Source organism: Mobula hypostoma, chromosome 2 (assembly GCF_963921235.1).
Source record: "Mobula hypostoma chromosome 2, sMobHyp1.1, whole genome shotgun sequence".
Taxonomy (NCBI): domain Eukaryota; kingdom Metazoa; phylum Chordata; class Chondrichthyes; order Myliobatiformes; family Myliobatidae; genus Mobula; species Mobula hypostoma.
Genome location: NC_086098.1, coordinates 43255678 through 43276885, shown reverse-complemented (window position 1 = coordinate 43276885; position 21208 = coordinate 43255678). Strand labels below are relative to the sequence as shown.

General features: G+C 39.9%; 1 protein-coding gene across 1 annotated transcript in view; it reads left to right on the top strand.

Moving 5' to 3' along the window:
• The window catches only part of otofa (otoferlin a), a 379390-nt gene that overhangs the window by 292683 nt on the left and 65499 nt on the right, over positions 1–21208 (top strand). The window contains exons 23-27 of the mRNA XM_063071051.1: positions 565–717; positions 8319–8508; positions 9372–9496; positions 13424–13558; positions 20682–20843. Of these exons, the coding sequence (XP_062927121.1) occupies positions 565–717; positions 8319–8508; positions 9372–9496; positions 13424–13558; positions 20682–20843 (765 nt within the window). The remainder of the gene's footprint in view (positions 1–564; positions 718–8318; positions 8509–9371; positions 9497–13423; positions 13559–20681; positions 20844–21208) is intronic.

The window sequence follows — 21208 nt, the reverse complement described above, 5'->3', positions numbered from 1 at the left end:
TAACCATTAAGATATGCCAAGGTTACACCAATGCCAAATATTTTTTAAAGTTAATTAATTATCCAAACACTAACATAAAGACATTGTCACTTACTTGAGCTTCCTCCATTTATTCCAGTAAATATCCAATGGCTCAAGGTCAAAGAGCGAATTTTGCTTTCTTACATTCTGTGTGATTCCGTGGCTCAGTTTGGGAACTGAGAGCCATAGGTGCCCCCAGTGTTAAATTAAATCTGTGTGTTACAGTTTATAACTGCATCACTGATTAAGATACCGGAAGATAGCTTGTAAGTCAAAAAAATGTTTTGCATAAAAAATGCAACAGAACTTGAAGGCGCTGATCGTCCTGAGCAACACACACAAAATGCTGGAGGAATTCAGCAGGTCATGCAGCATCTATGGAAATGAATAAACAGTCGACGTCTTGTGCTGGACTCTTCATTAGACTGTAAAGGAAGAAGCCAGAATAAGAAGGTGGGGAGGGGAAGGGGTATAAGATGGAAGGTATCTGTAATGAAGCAGCAATTGCATTTTCTTTACTAATATATTGAACTTCTACGTTAGCCTCAGCACAGCATTCCCGACATTTTCATCTGGATGTTGAGCAACAACAAAAGGATGGCGTATGCTCGAATTCAATCCAAAGATATTCTGTACTCAGTAGTGGATGAAGAAACAGGCAAAGACTGTGGAAAAGTTAAGACAGTCTTTCTAAAGGTAATCTGGTTTTTCTACTGCCTGGATGACTGGGGAGTTTTAAGCTCCTGGTGGAGCGGGGTTTGGAAGAATCCAGGGAGGCAATAATAGTCTGCAGAGCAAGCTTTGGCCAGTGTTATAACACGTGTTTCCTTTGCATTCTGATAGCTATCTAACTGTATAAATACAAGGGGTCAAGGGCCAATCCAGTAACAGCTGGATGGGGAAAACTGGACCCATGTAATGATTGTGGTATAAGTAGCCATCCCAGGGGAGCAGAAGCCCAAACTTGTGCAGCTTGGAGGATGACAACAGCAGCATGGTAGTGGGTTCAGATTCTATTTTATATACTGATGAGCCCAGCTTAAAGCCTCACGATCTGAGTCTTAGAAAAGATGGACTGTGCTAAAATTCAGAAGTTATGAGAGGGATTCTCTTCTGCACTGTGATGCTGGCTGCCAGAGCAATTGTGACCTCATTTTTCCTCTGCAAGGTCAGCTCTGAGGCTGCTTAACAAAGATAAAATCCTATGGCATTACAGGAAAGATGCTGGCATGGATAGGGGAATGGCTGACAGGCAGGAGGCAGCGAGTGAGACTAAAGGGGGGCTTTTCTGGTTGGCTGTCGGTGACTAGTTGGTGCTCCTCAGGGATCAGTATAATGCTGAGCCTTTATAAAACATTGGTCAGGTCATATTTAGAGTATTGTCAACAGTTTTGGTCCCCATATCTCAGAAAGGATGTGTTGTCATTGGAGACAGTCCAGAGGAGGTTCATGAGGATGATTCCGGAAATAAGGGGTTAACATGTGAGGAGTCTTTGGCTGCTTTGGGCCTGTACTCACTGGTATGTAGAAGAAAGTGGGGGGAGACTCATTGAAACCTACTGACTGTTTGAAGGACTGGCTAAGGTGGATTCAGAGAGGATGTTTCCTATGGTGGGGATATCCAGTACTAGAGGGCACAGCCACTAAACTGAGGGCAACCTTTTAGAACAGAGGTAAGGAGGAATTTTTTTAGCCAGAGAGTAGTGAAGCTGTGGAATACTCTGCCACAGACTGCAGTGGAGAGCAAGTCCATGAGCATATTTAAAGCAGAAGTCAGTAGTTTTCTGATTGGTCAAGGTATCGGGTGATATGGCGAGAGGGCAGGTGTATGGGATTGAGTGGGATCCAGGATCAGCCATGGTGGAATGGCAGAGAAGACTCGATGGGCTCAATAGCCTAATTCTGCTCCTATGTCTTGTGGTCTTATGGTCAGTGTTGTTGTTTCATATGGCATTCACACTTCTAATTGAAGTGTGGCCTGGGAGGGGCAGTTGTGAGTCTGTCCATTTGGGAGCCGGGGTTGGATCAATCTTCGTCTGGCATCTCGTGCACAGTCATTCCAACATGGGTGGCCCTGAGTTGGCATCGCCTGATGGAGTCCTTGAAGCACGCAAGCCTCCACATGATGTCAATGTGTTGATCCAGGTCGTGGAGGTGGTAAGTCATTAAATCAGTTCATTAGTTTAGCCCTGGGTCTCTCCCAATACAAGTGGTCAGCTTCTGCTTTGGCAACTGGCTTGGCCCTTCCTCTAGCTCTCATCATGAAAACCTATCCCCAAAGTCAAAGGCTTTGACATTCACAGACATTCAAAAGCACTTGGGAACTATGAGGCAATAGAAACCATGCTACAGAATAAAAATTAATAAAAGAACTTCATTAAAATTCAAAACCTGGAAAATACTGACACATATCAGCAAGTGGAACTATATTCAAAGGTTTTAAAGGTACATTTACTGTCAGAGAAATGTATACAATATACATCCTGAAATTCTTTTTCTTCACAACCATCCACGGAAACAGATGAGTGCCCAAAGAATGAACAACAGTTAAATGTTAGAACCCAAAGCCCCCCCAGCTCCCCCCCCAACAGATAAGCTGCAGCAAAGCAACAATTTCCCTCCCCCACCTGCAACAAAAATGCATTGGCACCCCCCACTGAACACTCAAGTGTGCAGCAAAGCATCAATAAAGACACAGATCTGCAGTACCCCAAAGACTACTCATTCACTCAGTATTCAATATACCACAGGCTCTTTCTCTCCCTAATAAGGGAAAAAGAGATGTCTCCATTTCACAGCAAGAGGGGAGACATAACAAACAACTCACTGATTTACGATGTTAAAAGTCTGTTGCACTGCTTTCTCCAAACTCTGTGCTCAAAGAACTCAGGTCTTGGGCACGCAGCCAGCAGCTGGCTTGCTGCTTTCGATCTTCTGTCTCCCACGACACTCCAAACTGTGGCACCGACTTCGAGTCCGCCTGCCTCCAGAGCCACGAAATCCCAAAACCCTGAAGGCACTCTAGTCTTCTAGGCCACATCCTTGGTATATCAAATAGCAGCTAGTTGTAAAACCCCGAGAGCGGGACCCATTCCCACAAAGAACCGAAGTCAGCGTGTAACTCCAGTTCAGGGTCTTCAAAAGAACCCTGAAAGGGAAAAATAGAGATATTAAAGATAGAACTAGAGCTGTTTCCGAAGATGCAAGCAGAGGAGTCGTGTTAGGTGCCATTGTCTCCTAATAAAAGGTTTAGAATCAGAATCAGGTTTTTTCTGTGTTGTGAAATTTGTTACTTTGCAGTAGACAAGACAAAAATGCTATGTTATAAAAATATATAAATAGTGTTAAAGAGGAATAATGAGATAATGTCCACGAGTTCATGGACTGTTCAGAAATTTGATGGTGAAGGAGAAAAGCTGTTCCTAAAACATTAAAAAGTGGTCCTTTAGGTAATAGCAAAGAAAAGGGCATGTGGTGAGGGCCCTTTAAGATGAATGCTGCCCTTTTCAGGCACCACCTTCTGAAAATATCCTCAATTTTGTCGGCTGCCATTTCGTCTCCTTGATTTCAAAGGTGCTGCTATCATTGTGGCAGAATAAACTTGCAGCTGGTTTGGCGGGCAGATTTATAGCCCAAGAGCTATCGAGCAGGAGATGTTTCTGCCATATCAGGCCAGCATCGGCTCTGGGTTTAAAAGAGACTTCAGTCAGTCTGACATAAGCCTGGGCTGAGGTCTGCCCAGTGTGATTCAATACATTTTTTAAATAATTTCTTAGAATAATCACTTCTGGCTAATGGACAACCATCTCTGTTACACACTACTGTAGTTATGATTTTGCCAAGGTTATCATTAGCATTTCACTACTTGAGTAATTACATTAAAACTAATTACTAGCACCCCTGTAATTATTATCATTTAGCATGAAAGATTTCATAGAGTAATAAAGTATATTTATCCCTTAATAACATTATTAAAATGCATCATCGGGCCATCTCTAGCATTGAAGAATGTGTGTCGTTTTGAATGGCAAACCTTTTTGGAAGTGTGTTCCTACCTAAACTAGTGACAATCTTCTAAAAAAAATAATTTTTGCACATGCCATGGGAATTCTGAGCAGAGATTGTCTTTGAAAATGGATTGGGAAAACCAGGCCAGTACTGGACCTCAAGAGAGAGAATTTGTAGAACGTCTAAGAAATGGCTTTTTAGAACAGCTTGCTGTTGAGCCCACCAGGGGATCGGCTGTGCTAGATTGGTTGTTGTGCAATGATCCGGAGGTGATAAGAGAGCTGAAGGTTAAGAAACCCTTAGGGAACAGTGATCACAATACGATAGTGTTTACTTTGAAATTTCAGAAGGAGAAACTAAATTTCAATGTGTCAGTATTTCAGTGGAATAAAGGAAATTACAATAGCATGAGAGGGGAACGGGCTAAGGTTGACGGGAAAGAAACACTAGCAGGACAGACAGCAGAGCAGCCATGGCTAGAGTTTCTGCAAAAAATGAGGGAAGTGCAAGACAGATATATTCCAAATAAGAAGAAATTTTTGAATGGAAGAAGGACACTACCGTGGCTGACAAGTGAAGTCAGAGCCAAGTAAAAGCAAAAGAGAAGGCATACAAGGAAACCAAAGCTAGTGGGAAGATAGAAGATTAGGAAGCTTACAAAAGCTTGCAGAAGGAAACTAAAAAGGTCATTAGGAAGGAAATGATGAATTATGAAAGGAAGCTGGCGACTAATATCAAAGAAGATACTAAAAGCTTATTTTAGTATATAAAGGGTAAAAGACAGTTGAGGGTAGATACAGGACCAATAGAAAATGATGCAGGCGACATTGTAATGAGAGACGCAGAGATGGCAGAGGAACTGAATGTGCATTTTGCATCAGTCTTCACAGTGCAAGACATCTGCAGTTTACTAGACATTCAAGAGTGTCAGGGAAGTGAAGTATGTGCAGTGAAAATTATGACTGAGAAGGTGCTCAGGAAGTTTAATGGTCTGAGGGTGGATAAATCTCCTGGACCTGATGGAATGCACCCCTCGGGTTCTGAAGGAAGTAGCTGGAGAGATTGCGGAGGCATTAACGATGATCTTTCAAGAATCGATAGATTCTGGCATTGTACCAGATGACTGAAAAATTGTAAATGTTACTCCACTATTTAAGAAGGGTGAGAGGCCGCAGAAGGGAAACTATAGACCTGTTAGCCTGACATTAGTGGTTGGGAAGTTGTTGGAATCAATTGTTAAGGATGAGATTACAGAGTACCTGGAGGCACATGACAAGATAGGCCAAAGCCAGCATGAAGGCCTTTGACAAGGTGCCACACGAGGCTGCTTAGCAAGATAAGATCCCATGGAATTACAGGGAAGTTACTAGCATGGGTGAAGTATTGGCTGATCGGCAGAAAACAGAGAGTGGGAATAAAGGGATCCTATTCTGGCTGGCTGCCAGTTACCAGTGGAGATCCACAGGGGTCAGTGTTGGGACCACTGCTTTTCATTATGTATGTCAATGATTTGGACTATGGGATTAATGGATTTGTGGCTAAATTTGCCAATGATACAAAGATAGATGGAGGAGCAGGTAATGTTCAGGAAACAGAAAGCCTGCAGAGAGACTTGTATAGTTTAGGGGAATGGGCAAAGAAGTGGCAAATGAATTACAATGTTGGAAAGTGTGTGGTCGTGCACTTTGGTGGAAGAAATAAACAGGCAGACTATTATTTAGATGGGGAGAGAATTCAGAATGCAGAGATGCAAAGGGACTTGGGAGTCCTTGTGCAGGATACCCTAAAGGTTAACCTCCAGGTTGAGTCAGTGGTGAAGAAGACAAATGCAATGTTGGCATTCATTCCTAGAGGTATGGAATATAAGGGCAGAGGTGTGATGTTGAGGTTCTATAAGGCACTTGTGAGACCACACTTAGAGTGTTGTGTGCAGTTTTGGGCTCCTTATTTTAGAAAGGATATAATGTCATTGGAGAGGGTTCAGAGAAGATTCATGAGAATGATTCCAGGAATGAAAGGGTTTCCGTATGAGGAACGTCTGGCCACTCTTGGGCTGTATTCCCTGGAGTTCAGGAAACTGAGTAGGGATCTCATAGAAACATTCCAAATGTTAAAAGGCCTGAACTGATTAGATATGACAATTTCCCATGGTAGAGGAGTCTAGGACAAGAGGGCATGACTTCAGGATTGAAAGATGTCCATTTAGAACAGAGATGTGGAGAAATGACTTTAGTCAGATCGTGGTAAATCTGCAGAATTTGTTGCCATGAGCGGCTGTGGTGGCCAAGTCACTGGGTGCATTTAAGGCAGAGATAGACGGGTTCTTGATTAGCCAGGGTATCAAAGGGTATGGGGAGAAGGCAGGAGAGTGGAGATGACTGGGAGAATTAGATCAGCCCATGATTGAATGCTGGAGCAGACTCAATGGGCCAAATGGCCTACTTCTGCTCCTATATCTTATGGTCTTATTTATGAATTGGTAACAAAAATTATGGACTTCGCTATCGAGAAATGATGAATCCTGCTGCTTATTTATGTGTATTCATTGTTTTACTACTATTAAAAGTATAACAAAGACAGATTGAAATAAATGAAGTACTTTAGAAAACTTGGTAAAAAATTATTATTGATAATCTTTACAAAGACAATTAAAATAGGATGATTTACTATCCAGTTACTGATGTGAAGACCAGGTCTGCAAAGATCTCAACATGAATCATCCAACATTACATGTCCTCACAACCGTGTAGCTGGTGCCAAGCTGGCATGAGAGTTTTCCTGTGAAAATATCTCACTGCTCTCAGATTGGGAAAAGTCATTTGCTGCTCCAATTGGCAGTAAAGATAATCTTTACACTTTTATTGTGGATGGGATTTAAAGAATCGAGGTGTGCCTGCCATGTGCCAACAAAAATGTTGCACGTGCCATCTTGGGCATTTATGCTGGAGGTTTGCTACTTTTGACCATGCGAAATATAGCTTTCAAAAAGGGTATGGGGGGAGAGTCATTTTTGACTCATGGTTAATAATCTCCATTCTCAATCCCAATCCCAGAACATGACCTGAAAATGTCAGCTGGTAGTGCTGAGGTGGGTGACATCTTAGAATGAAACGTATCGTCAGGTCAATGCAAGAAAAAGATCTCAATGCAGTATATTTTTTTTAAAAAGAACAGGAGAACTGTTCTTTGTATTTTTTCCATCTTCATCTGATAACCAATATGGCAAATCATTTGATCTGTGGGGGAGCTTGCTGTGTACAAATTAGTTGATGTGTTTCCTACATTACAGCCCATAATTCAAAATATTTCATTGCCTCTAAAATGCTTTGGAACATTTTTAGATTTATCAGTATTGGTTTTTTTATGCAATCAAATGTGAAGTGCATCAGAATATCTTGCTACACTCAATGGGATAAGACAAATGGAAATCTTCACTCTACCCCTTAACCTTCTGAGACTCAGTTTAGGATAAGCTATAGGAAAAATGTGTGCTTTTTTATTATCCTTTACTTGAAGCACCTTATCCCACTTAAAGTGGTTAAATATTTTTGAAAGAAACTGTTAAAGGAAATGGCAGGGAGCAGTCAATTAAATATTTCAACAAGCCGCCTGAACACTGTGCATTGAAAATCCTTCTCCTGAAGTTTAACTTCTTTAGGTGTAAAATTCCTCCATAAACCCACTTACTGTTTAAGCATGTTTATGCTACTAATGCCAGAGAGCCTTTGAGTGATCACATTTTGTTTCCTTTCCTTTTGCACAGGAGCATTTTATATGCAATCTGAAGGTAACCTGCAGAAAGGGTTGTCAGGCTGGGATTCGGATCTCTAGCCTTCTTTTCTGTATTCACCATTCTGGACTCTTTGATGTCCTGATCATCAGGTGATTAAAAGAGATTCTTCAGCCCAATTGGTTCATGCTGACAAAGGCACCCATCTGAGTTAGTGCCAATTATTGTACTTCCAGCATGTGTTGATATATTCTTAATAAATGCTAGTGGTCCACCCAGATGAAAGGATGTCTGACAATGCTGACCAATATCAGCAAAGGAAGTCTTTAGGCATCTTTGTTTTATAAAGCACACTTCTTTCCGGAGTGTCTTTGTACCAAATCTGTTTCAATATGTTTCTTTGGACTGAGGAGGCAGTTCAGCTCATTGACTGTGTAACCTACTAATCTCCCCACATTCCTGTCAACTCTACTTCTCACCAACACTGGCTAATTGGTGCACTGCTGTGCATTTACTTAAATCAATTGAAGAGACTTGCTTACACTTACTTTCTCCACAGCTTCCTGGAAAGAAAGGCTTTGGCACTGCAGGTTGGACAGTTCAGTGTAAAATAGAGGCCTACTTTTGGCTTGGCCTGAACAAGCAGAGGAAGGATTTCCTGAGTGGCCTTCCCAGTGGATATGAAGAGAACAAAGCAGTAAAGGGTCCAGGAACACAGTCAATCCCTCCTATAAGTCTGACCTACATCAGTAAGTACCAGTTCTAAATGTAATTGATTATGGTGTTTCATATCTAGATCTTAATCCATGCACTAGGGAAAAAATAATTGCAGGAAATATTCAACTAGTCAGGCAACTTCAAAGTTCATGAGGCAAACTATTTAACTCACCTCCCTGACTCACACTTCCCAAGACTCTTAACATGGTAAGAGGTATAGTTCTAATGATCATCGTTCCCATCCTGGAGACAGGCTGCAGGGCCTGTAGAGTAACTAAACTCCAGCCAGCAAGAAAGCCTGTTATATCTCTTTGCATATCAGAGGCCTTCTGACATTGCAGGTCTCAGGTAATCTCAATAGATATTTTTAACTTTTTTTTATGTAACTTATTTTTAATTCTTTCTTACTTCTCTTCTAATATTTGTATATTTGTATATCTGTGCACTTGTAATGCTACTGTCTATAATTTCCTTTGGGATCAATAAAGTACCTATCTATCTGGATTTAAGCAACTCATTTAAATAGTGTTAAACATGAACAAATAATAAAAAAGCATAAAGTCATCTTTCTCCATTGGGAAAGACACCCATTCTAATAAATGGAATTATTGTTTGAACACGTTTTCTTCCAATGGCGTTGGAGGAAAGGAAGTAAAGGTCTGCCAAAAGTTATACAGTGTATGAGTGTCCCCTGCTCAACTTCAGACATGTTGATGAAATTATCATTGCTTTAGTGGAGGCACCAAGTTCTTGAAAAGAGGAACCTAATAGTTATATCAAAACAAACTGACATCCATAATGTTTACCATTTTACCCAGTGAAATTTGGAATTTAACTTGCTTGCGTAAGTTCATTGTGTAATTTGTAATAATTTTTTTTTATTTTGTGAACCCAGAAAAACAGCTTTTCCAGCTGCGAGTTCACATGTACCAAGCACGAAGCCTGTGTGCAGCAGACAGCAGTGGTCTCTCCGATCCATTCGCACGTGTCTTCTTCTCCACCCAGAGCCAGTGCACTGAGGTAACTACCACGTAATCCAAAGGGACTTGCTTTTATGGAATGAATTTTCCAATGTAAAAACTTGCCAGTTATCTGATAATTTTCTCCAAGTCTTTTACAAGTACTGAACTTTCACAAGGGAAAGGCACCAATATAAGCAGACTGCTACTGCAATGGAGGACCCAGGCTTGGCTGCCAGGTGTAGGTACAGAACAAAAAGAGTATTCACTTGAAGACAAAGAAAGTATTCACCATTTTACCACCCTGCATCTTGGAGGGTATCAGCTGCACAGCAGCCATATATCTTTGCCACAGCTCCTCATCTAATAAGTGGCTTGAGAAATGATACTGGTTATTGGATTCACATGTTGCCCTGTTTTGGCTTTACCAAATTACAGAATGCACATGGAAACAATGACGTCTAGTTAGCAAAAGCAGGAACACATCAAGGTGAAGTGGCTAGATTTTAGATCATTAAATTCTCAGTGTTTCTGTACTTGATGCATTTAAGAACCAAACCCCACAACCATGTTATACGAACCACCAAAGGCCTTTTCAATTTAATCTGCAGCTGAGAACTAGATGTGTCTTGTTAAATCTCCAGGTAGAAACCTCCAGAGAAAGAGGTGAACATGTAGCGCATCTTCATTGCTATTTTTGTATGTGGTTTCATCAAGCTGCATCCACACCTTGTGTACACCAAGTGTCACTTCATGCCAAGTTCATAGTTACATAGCATGAACATGGGCTCTTCACCTCACATGTCCTTTCCAGCTGTAAACTACCTATCTGTGCTATCTACTTGTCCCTGGTGTTTCCTTAGAACTCCTCATTCAGTTACACCATGCCACATTTGTCCTCGTAGAACATTTTAGCCAAAAGAATGCTTCTGATAACAAGTCAATCAAGCAGTGGTTGGTGTAAAGCAGACATCCCACCCTGCAAAAACTCATTTCAGAGAGGTAGCACCCCCATTACAGGGAGGTAGCACTCCCAGCCCCGCCCCTGCCCACGCAACACCATAATCCCCTTAAGCAAGTCTACAGGGAGTTTGGCCTCATCATGTAGGACATCAATAGCATAGCTCCTTAGCAGCTAGCCAGTTAGTTTAAATAACATTAGCTATGCTAATGAACGAATGACACCTGTTAAACTCACCTCAACATGTCTGTTACATTTTAACCCACCATGGGCAATAGAAAATTCACTGTTGCAAACAGTGCAGCGAGCAACACTGTCATTATTTTTGAGGGCGACCGTAAAGCCCGCCCACAGAGAAAACTGATAGGTCTGCTTAGCAGGGGTCTCCAACCTTTTTTGCACCACGGACCGGTTTAATATTGACAATATTCTTGCGGACCTGCCAACCGGGGTCGGGGGTGTTAGTCACGACTGGAATATAGGTGATAAGTCAACTATAAGTCAGTTATAAGTGGCTAATACACTCAAATTCATTTCTAAAAGGGTTTATCTAAAGAATTTAATATTAAACACACAGCGCATATTTTCCTCGCATGAACATAGCGATAAGTCAATAGCATCATAACATTTTAAGTAACATTTGGATATTAAACACACAGCGCATATTTTCCTCGCATGAACATATAAAATCATTGCAACACACCAATATCGCTGAATCAGTGGGAGTCCTGGGCTCGTTTCCCTGCAACAAGACGGTGCCATCGAGGGGTGATGGGAGACAGCGATACTCGAAGGGGGTTCCTTATGTCCAGTCTATTCCGCAATTTGGTTTTCATTGCATTCATTGCAGAAAATCCCGCTTTGTAGAGATATGTTGGAAATGGAAGCAACATTTTCAGTGCTTTTGTGGCTATCTCAGGATATTCAGCCTGGACTTTGATCCAGAATGCCGGCAGAGATGTTATGTCAAACATACTTTTCAGCCTGCGGTCATTTGCAAGCTCGAGGGGTTGATCTTCCCGCACTGACATGGATGACGCGTGCATAATGACCTCGCGTGCGTTCAAGTTCCAACAGTGACAGGGAATGAGGCAAGGTGCAGCTGACTCATATTGTTTCATATCACCATATCATATTGTTTCCTCGCGACCCGGTGGTTGGGGACCACTCTTAGCACGAAGAGAGACCAATCAGGATGCTCACCTCTCCCTCTCCCTCTCAAAAAAATCGATTTCCGGGATATTGTATTTCATTTCCGGGCGTCAGAGAGCCACTATCAATATGTGGGAGACTCCCGGATCTTGCGGGAGAGGTGAGATGTCTCGTGAAGTGTCATCATAGCTCTACTGGGAAAGAATACAGCGGATCCAGTGGGATGGTTTCCAAAGCTGACTGTCAAAGTTGTTTGGCAGACTCTTCACCAGAGCTGTCAAACAAGCACAAAAACATTCGTTCATGAGTGACAAGGCCAACCTTTTAAGAATGTTCATGTTTGGCAGGCTATCAGTCTTTGTGATAGCTGCACTGGAAGTGACATCTTTGCCAATCTCCATCTCAGTGAGTGCTTTGTCATGAAGCATGGGCATGTCGGTGGGATTGTTGCAATTTGGCCCAAGCAGCTGAATAACAGAGCTATCTCTGCTGTGCGATCTGCTCCTGGAGGCACAAGCTGCAATTATCAACTGGACAGCTATCAAAGCAGTGAAAGACATCCCCTTATCTGCCAAGTCTGACTTTTCATCCAGTGATCAAGTGCTGCAAACTAACACACTCTAAGATCCAGAGCCACATACTCAGAGATGTGCTGAGGACTTTGCAAAGGCTGCAATTTCATGCCTTCCAGTCTGTATACTCAGTGGCTGGAATCTGTGTGAAAACTATGAACTGTTTGCTTAAGAGATGTATACAAATAATAACTAAAGTTATCTATGTTTAGTAATTTGAAGAGCAGGACTTGCGATGGAAACATTGACATAATTTTTTGTATTATATGCACCTGAAATCTTTATGAGTGGAGTACATTCTAAAATTTAAAAATTGTATACCTGGAAATAAGGAAGTGACATCTTGATTGTTCTGCAAGTTGAGGCTCTGAACTCTCTGGCTTTCACACAAGTGAAATGCATTATAAGAAAATAAGCGTCCCACATTAATTCAAGATAAGCAACAGAACCATAAAGACATCAAACTACTTTTCAAATGAATTATGGTGTAGGAAGAAAAAAAGAGCTATTTACTAAATCCTTCTAAAATAAAATACAATACATCTCTGATTTAACCTTTCATCTATAATATTTAAAATTTAGAATGATGAGAGATGACCGTATTAAAACATTTAAGATCATTAAGAGGCATGGTGTGATAAATGTCAAGATGTTTGTACCAGTGAGAGAACCTTGAACAAGAAATTTTAGTTGCAAGATTAGTGGGCTGTCATTTAAAACAGAGGTGTTTAGGGTAAATTCTCACAGAGAGTAGTCAATCTCTCAAATTCTCTACCTCAGAGCTTTGTAGAGGCTGGCTCATTGAGAGTATTTAAAGATAAAGTAGATCTTTTTAAAGAATTAAGGGCTATGGAGAACTGGCACAGAAGAGGAGATGTCAACTGTGGCAGATTAGCTATAATCATATTGAATGGCAGGTAGATTTGTGGGCAGGATAACCTACTCCTCCTATTTTCTTGTGTTCTTATCTTTAAAACCATTTTAGCTAATGCTAAATTAAAGGTTAGAGGTCCTGTCCAATGCAATAGCTAGCAAATTATACCGTAACTTTGACTGTAAGATTTGCTGATTAGGAGCTCAGTGACTAAATTTTCTTTTTCTTCACTGCTCTGTTATACTTTACAATTTGTAATTTCTTTTAGATTTATATAAAGTCAAAATACATGGGATCATGTCTGTTGTATTAACTTCAGCTAAGTGTTGATGGAGAAATACGGAAATGATTGCAGGAATCTAATCTTTAGCATATAACTTCAGTATTGGCGTGTGTCCAATTTCATCTTCACTATTTTGACGTCCACAGGTTTTACAGGAGACACTTTGCCCAACATGGGACCAGCTGCTAGTGTTTGACAACATTGAGTTGTATGGTGAAGCACAGGAACTGAGAGATGACCCTCCGATTGTGGTCATTGAAATTTATGACCAGGACACTGTGGTAAGGAATCCAGATACTTTATGTTAAACAGAGAGTTTGACATGCCCAGTCCATAAAAAGTTTTAATATTGTAAACTACTGGGAAAATAGGAAATTAGATCTCCCAATTAAATTAAAGAGCAATTCAGTACATGCATTTAAAAATGGTCTTATACAAAGTTTGTTAGAATTTCCAAAGGTATGTGGAATTTAATACATGAACAGGAAAATACCTTTCAACCAATAGTCTGTATTTCACAAACATTATGTTATATGGTCTGTCTCAAATTCCACCCATGGCCACTGCTGTGTACCCAGTCATACTTTGTACATCATTTATCTTTTAATCAGTTTGCCATGTTAATATGGAGCCCCAAGAAAGAACGCTGATGCTGGAAGTCTGGAGCACACACAAAATGCTGGAGGATCTGAACCTCCTGAGTCCTGATGAATGGTCTCGAACCAAGACATCGACTGTCCATTTTCCTCCATAGATGCTGCCTGAGCAGTTCAGTTCCTCCAGCATTTTGTGTGTGGCTGCATTAGTATATCAAATCAGAATCAAGTTTAACATCACTGGCATATGTCATGAATTTATTACCTTTGTGGTAGCAGTACAGTGCAATACATGATAAATATAGAAAAAAACTGTCACAGTAATTATATATATATATATAATATCAAACCCGATGACCTATGTCAGGAGGGGCAAGATGTAGGAAAGGCAAGTGTTGGACCTAGTTATTGAAGGCGTGGGCCAGATTAAAGTGGCAGGGTTGCATGACACTGAATCTCAAGCGATGAGATCAAAAAGCACAAGAGGGCTATTAGAAACCAGGAATGACAGAAGAGCTCCATAGTCACACTGTGTTCTTTATCGTTAAAGCTTTTGATCCTATTCCTAATTAAGAATTTATCCATCAATCTTTTGTCAGTAATCTCACTACAGAATTTACCAAGTATAATTTATTTCATGAGTAGTTTTACTTGTTTTCAATGTGAATGCAAGAGAGTTGAGCATCGTATAAAATGAATGACCGTTTGCTCTTGTTCATTGGTACTCTTCCCAAAGATTTTCATGACATGTCCTTCTGTGCCATTTTACTGGCATAAGAGCCCTTTCAGGCAGACATCTTCTCAGAGGCAGGATTAATTAACTCAGAACAGGGTTTTGAGGCAAATCATTTTCATATCCCAGATATTCTTTGGATACTATTGCTTTTCCTTTCCTATCATTATTCATGGTCTTTCCTTCAAAATATAAACACATTTATGTTCCATTATAATGTTGCATTTACATGTCAACATCTTCTATTCTATAAACCAGTCTTTGAACTCAGTCGGATACTTGTGCCTGCTGTCAGTTTAGTTTAATGGTGTTCTCTATGATGACGGCAATAATGATGACCATTTAAGATCATTTCACCATCTGACAAAAATATTTCAGAACCATTCCTGCTACCATCTACTAACCATTCTACTACCATCTAACTGTGACTAAGCCACATGGAGACTGAAGATGGTAAATGTAAAAGGTCTTTATTCATCAGAACAAGTGAGCATTCCCTTGGAGACTGTCTCAGCAGAGTTTCTCTGAACTCACATACAATGAGTTTCTACATTCTTAAGAACAAAGATAAACAGTAGGTCATTCAATACAATTTAAATATCTACAAATGTACATTGACATCATTTACTTCAATATTTTGTGCCTGATAAACTGAAGTGCATATTTCCAGTGGGACCACACTTTAACTGACAAAACACCTCTAAATGTTCAAGCACATTTCCTGGGATGAAGTAATTTTCATCAAGAAACTTCTGAGGACACAAGCACTCAATTCAGTGTTGGGAGGGTTGACTCTCTGGCTACCAAAACATTTAATTTACTGCAAACAGAGTAAATATGCTTATAACATGCTAAGTATTAAGTATTAAGTCTGGTCAGGAACCGTCCTCGATGTCAGTCACTATGATGCAAAATAACTTAGCTGACAGTGCCTGATGTCTAGTCTGATGTAAGCCAATTCACATGCTCCTTTGTCTTGTATTTAGTTGATGCTTATGAGAATGTCTTGGAGTCACATCAGTTTGCAAACCATATTTGCCTGGACTCTGCAGAGAGTACGGTTTATTTACAAAGTTATCCTTTTTATTTCAAAACTGATTGCTGCTTGTAAGTCAGATTTGTTTAAAGTTTTTTTAAAGGCAGCTTCTCATTTGTATTAACGCCTGTTATCTACATAATTACTGAAAGATGACTCAAGTCTAACAATCCTTGACACTGATCAATGAAATAACACACATGAACTGTGTTTATATTACACTATGAAAGTAATACAACTTTACTATTTTCGGTCTGTATAGGGCAGTTGACTTTAGATTGTGAAACTGAAGCCAGAGAATGATATAACATGATTACTTTGGTGCTACATTTGCTATCATCCTCATAAGATCCCGTGTAAGCTTTGATTTCCATGTAGTGACATTAATAAATAAGGGCTGACTATATGTTTTTGCTTTTTTTTCCCTCATATTCACTCTTGCTGGATGCTTTGTATGCCATGGGCTAAGTAGAGTTTGCATTCTTCAGGCTTGCTGTAGTTTGAATAGTATTAGAAATAGATTTTCATTAGATTAGATAGCTCACTGTAAAAAATGTTGCAACAACCAGAATTTCTATCTGTTATTTTCTGATTATAACTCAAGTGAAAACACCTTTAAATCATAATTATATGTTTTATGCTGTCAAACAATGTATATTTGTGCTAAACAAATATTATGAGTGCCAAATGGTTCTTTAAGATGATACTCCTATTAAGCACTACCTACTTTATTTTCATCTAATTTTCAAATCTATTTTCTTTCAATGTTTAAATCACCAGTGAATGATATTTTTGGTTGATTTTTCATTACAGTTGCTCAGTGGAACAGGAAGCAGGTCTAGCAGCCAAACATTTGGCACTTATGTAATAGGCATCCATTAGTCTGATGAGACCATGGATTTGCGCCTTGGAAGGTTTCCAGGGCGCAGGCCTGGGCAAGGTTGTATGGAAGACCGGCAGTTGCCCGTGCTGCAAGTCTCCCCTCTGCACACCACCGATGTTGTCCAAGGGAAGGGCACTAGGGCCGATACGGCTTGGCACCGGTGTCATCGCAGAGCAATGTGTGGTTAAGTGCCTTGCTCAAGGACACAACACGCTGCCTCAGCTGTGGCTCTGACTAGCGACCTTCAGATTACTAGACTGATGCCTTAACCACTTTGCCATGTGCCAACACTTATGAGTGACCTAGCAATAGCCATAGGAATAAATAAACTGAACTAATAGCCTCTCTTTCCAATCTCAGGCTACCCTAATGTATTTTAAAGCAAATGGATTTTTTAAATTAAAGCCTCCATTATTTGAACTGTATTCCACCACAGTCTACAACCCTTGTTGTGCCATCACCACCAAGACATAAATATGGCTGCTGAGAGCACCATATGATGTTTTTAGAATGAGGTATCAATCCAGATAAAGCAATCTACATGGCAAATAGCATATAGCCCTCTGGCTAACCAGAGTAGAACACTATAACTGTTCTGTGTACTTCCAAATGACACAGCTACACCTTCAGGATTAAATCTTCCATTGCTGAATTACCCCACTGGATGGAATATCTTTTTCCATATGAATACTATTGAATTCCTTTAGCATTTGAAACACCTCACTCAGATTACACAAATACCTTCTAAACTGAAAGGAATACCAGCCATATTTATGCATCCTATCCTCTTAGCATAACATTTTAAGTATAATTCTGGTAAGTATTTGAGCTCTTTCCTTGCAAGGCCAATATACTTAACCTGCAGTTTGATGTCCACAACAATATACATAACTGGGAATGGGAAATGAACAAATTTCTATGCAACTGAAACATCACATCCAACATTGAATTCTAGCTCCCTTGAGATGAGGGCCAATATTCCATTATGGTTATTTATTATACTTTATTACTAGCTTTAGTGGTTTGTGTACATGATAACTAAATGCCTTTGGTCTTCCAAAATTCCTGATTTCTTTCCATAGTGGATGAATAAAGCCCACCTTCTATACTTACTTAAGTCTACTTGCTTAATTTAATTTCCTTTGTAAATTATTCCCAGCCCGCTGTGCTTCCTAACAGTGTGTTCAATGAAGACTAAATGTATAAACATACAAATTACCAGCAAAATAAAAACAGCAACTGGGCCCGTGATTCTTCATGTAACATGATTGTTTTTATTTTTCCTGCCAAAGTGGACAGTCTTACCTTTCCATCATTATGTTCTCTTGACAGGCCCTTGCCCACCCATTAACTCTATCTACCATATATCTCTGTATATGCTTTATTGTTTATGTCCAGTTCACAATTACAGTTCCAATCTATCTTTAAACATCATCAAATTAAGCAATGATATGTTTGGTGCCACCACTTATTCCTTCCTCCTGGTCCGAAGTGTTTACGATTTACATCAAATCCTCAGAACAGATCTCCATGAAGCGCCACGCCGCATCCTGCCAATCAAAAATCACATCCAAATTCTGTCTCCTTCCTTCCAACGAGTTACTGACCCCTGCTTTAAGGCTCCCTCCTGGAGTGACATTCTTTGTCATTGTAATTAGATTATTGCCCTGGAATTCCAGATTTAACATTACTCGGGAAGGACAAATCTCCTCAGGGAATACAACAGATTAAAAGGGCAAGGCATAGAGATAACTAAGGTGTGCAATATGTACAGTTTTGTCAGCATCACCCACCTAATGAAATCAATCACAAATATCCAAAAAAGTTGACAAAAATATCACAAAAGCCTTTGGCTGTAACTCTGCAAGCTTCCTCCTGAGTGGGTTTTACTATTTCTACCCAAGCCGAGCAATGCATTGTGAAGTTTTATTTGTATGCAGAGGCATATTCCAGATCAAATTTGATGCTCTCTTCATGTTTCCCATGGTGCTTTAGTTATCTAGAAATAGACGATTATTGGATCAGTTAACAGATTGCGTTTAGTACTGTCAAACAGTTCCATTGCAGGAACACTAGGGGTAAAATGGGGACAAAATGAAAATAAAGCAATTTGCTTCTTTTTCTTTTGAGGAGTATCACAAGAAAGAATGGTTAAAGTTGCTAAAGTTAGATAATATTTTCTGTAGCAAACTTATCTTTAATTTGTGAACTGTTGGTTTACCTTTACAACAATACTTAAGTTGCTGTTCCGCATGTCAGCTGTAAAGTCTTGAATCTCTCAGAAAGAATATTCCATTGATAAAGTTCCAAATCTTTTAAATGACTATTCTCACAAAACCTTTACTAGCCTGGACGATTTATTCATACCATTAAAATTCGCCATCTTCCTTTTTTGACTTTTAAAAGCAGCATTTTTCCTTCATCGCCAGCTCTTTAACTGACCTGTGTGTCATGTTCCTGGGACTACCCATCAGAATCTGAATCAGAATCAGAAAAAAAGTTTAATCTTTCTGGCACATGTTGTGAAATTTGTTGTTTTGTGGCAGTAGTACATTGCAATACATAATTTAAAAACTATAACTTACAGTAAGTATATATAAAAATGAAATTAAATTAGTACAAAAAGAGAGGAAAAAAAAAATTGAGCTAATGTTCGTAGGTTCATTGTCCATTCAGAATTCTGATGGCAGAGAGCTGTTCCTGAAACATTAAGTGTGCGTCCTCAGGCTCTTTTACCTCATTCTTGATGGTATCATTGAGAAGAGGGCACGTCCTGGGTGATAGGAGTCCTTTTTGAGACATCATCTTTTGAATATGCCCTTGATACTAGGGAGGCCAGTGCCCATGATGGAGCTGAATGAGTTTACAACATTCTGCAGTTTTTTTTTTGATTCTGTGCAATAGCCTCTCCATTCCAGGTAGAGATGCATCCAGTTGGAATGCTCTTCATGGTGCACCTGTAGAAATTTGTAAAGAGTCTTGGGTGACATACCAGGTCTCCTCAAACTCCTAATGAAATGTAGCCACTATTGTACCTTTTTTGTAATTGCATCAATATGTTGGGCCCAGGATAGATCTTCAGAGATGTTGACACTTAGGAGCTTGAATCTGTTCACCCTTTCCATCGATGAGGACTGGTGTGTGTTCCCTCAACCTCACCTTCCTGAAGACCACAATCAATTCTTTGGCCTTTTACTGATATTGAGTGCAAGGTTGTCACTGTGGCACCAACCAGCCAGCTGACCTAACTCACTTCCATACACCTCCTCATCGCCATCTGAAATTCTGCCAACAATGGCTGTGTCGTCGGCTAATTTATAGATGGTGTTTGAGTTATGCCTTGCCATGCAGTCACGGGAATGTGTATTCTCACCACATGACCTGCAGCCATTCAAGAAAGTAGCTGACCATTGAGGGATTTGCAACAAATGCTGACCTAGCTCCTGACACCAACATCTTATCAATGAATTTTAAAGTGTCAAGGCTTATTTGTTACTTTGAGGCAATCTGCGAAAAGCAAATGTAAATAAAACTGACACCAATGATACAAGGAACCAAATGGTTAATTGTGATGGTAATGCAGGAAAAGTAAATTAATGGAATAATTCTTTTTGAGAAAATTTAGAGTATTTGAATGTACTGAGTCTTAAAGGAGCTTTAGACATAGATGCAGATCACTTTACAGCATGTTATGACTTTGGATAACTGTGCCATTAACTTTTCCATCTTATGAACACAATGAAATACCAAACAAAACAGCCTTCAAAGTTTGACATAGATCCGGTAAGAACAATTTTAAAATTAGTTTTTGATGATTGCAGTCGTTATAGTGTAGAGTGGTAGAAGAAATAGTGTAGACAATAGAAATACTTCAGTAAATAATATTACAAACAAGGATTCCTAGAGCAATTGTAAAAATCAAAAACAGTAACCTAATGAGCTCTGAAAGCAAACTCTAACATCCAGGTTCCTAAAAGCCACCATGGACCCATGGTGCTTGCTCTTTCTTGAACAAGATTTAACAGTCCACATAGTCTGATGCTGAGTGTGGACAATTCAAAAACTAAAATTCTCCGAAAACCTTATGCACCTATGTGCGTACTTCTCTCTTTCACTTGTATAAAGTTAGGTAATTTTTTGCAAATTGTGCTTACAGGGAAAAGCAGAATATATTGGTAGAACCTTTTCAAAGCCTGTGGTGAAAATGGCAGAAGAGGAGTACAGCCCTCCTCGATTCCCTCCTCAATTGGAGTATTATCAGATCTATCGAGGGAATTCAACAGCTGGGGACCTCCTTGCTGCTTTTGAGCTCCTGCAGGTAATGTGTAATAACGTCATACTCAGGTTTGCTGCAGTTAGTTGTCTGAACAGAAAGGTTGGGCAGAGTTTCTGCACTTAATTTTCTTCTGTGACCTAATACTTTTGTGGCAGGTATTGGTGCAAAAGGAAACAATAGCATAAGCAATGGATTCCAACCACATCTGTGCCGATGTATCATCATGACTGACCCCATGATGATATCTTATTGCAATGAGTCCGTATCAAAGCTATTTAGTTCCGCCAGCTCTGAGGAAAAAACCAGGAACTCTCTGTGGCCTGAGCACTTGAGTGTAAAACACTCCATTTCATTGTTAAATTTAAGATTTGTGCCACTTTCTGGGAAACAAATTGTAATTGTACTGA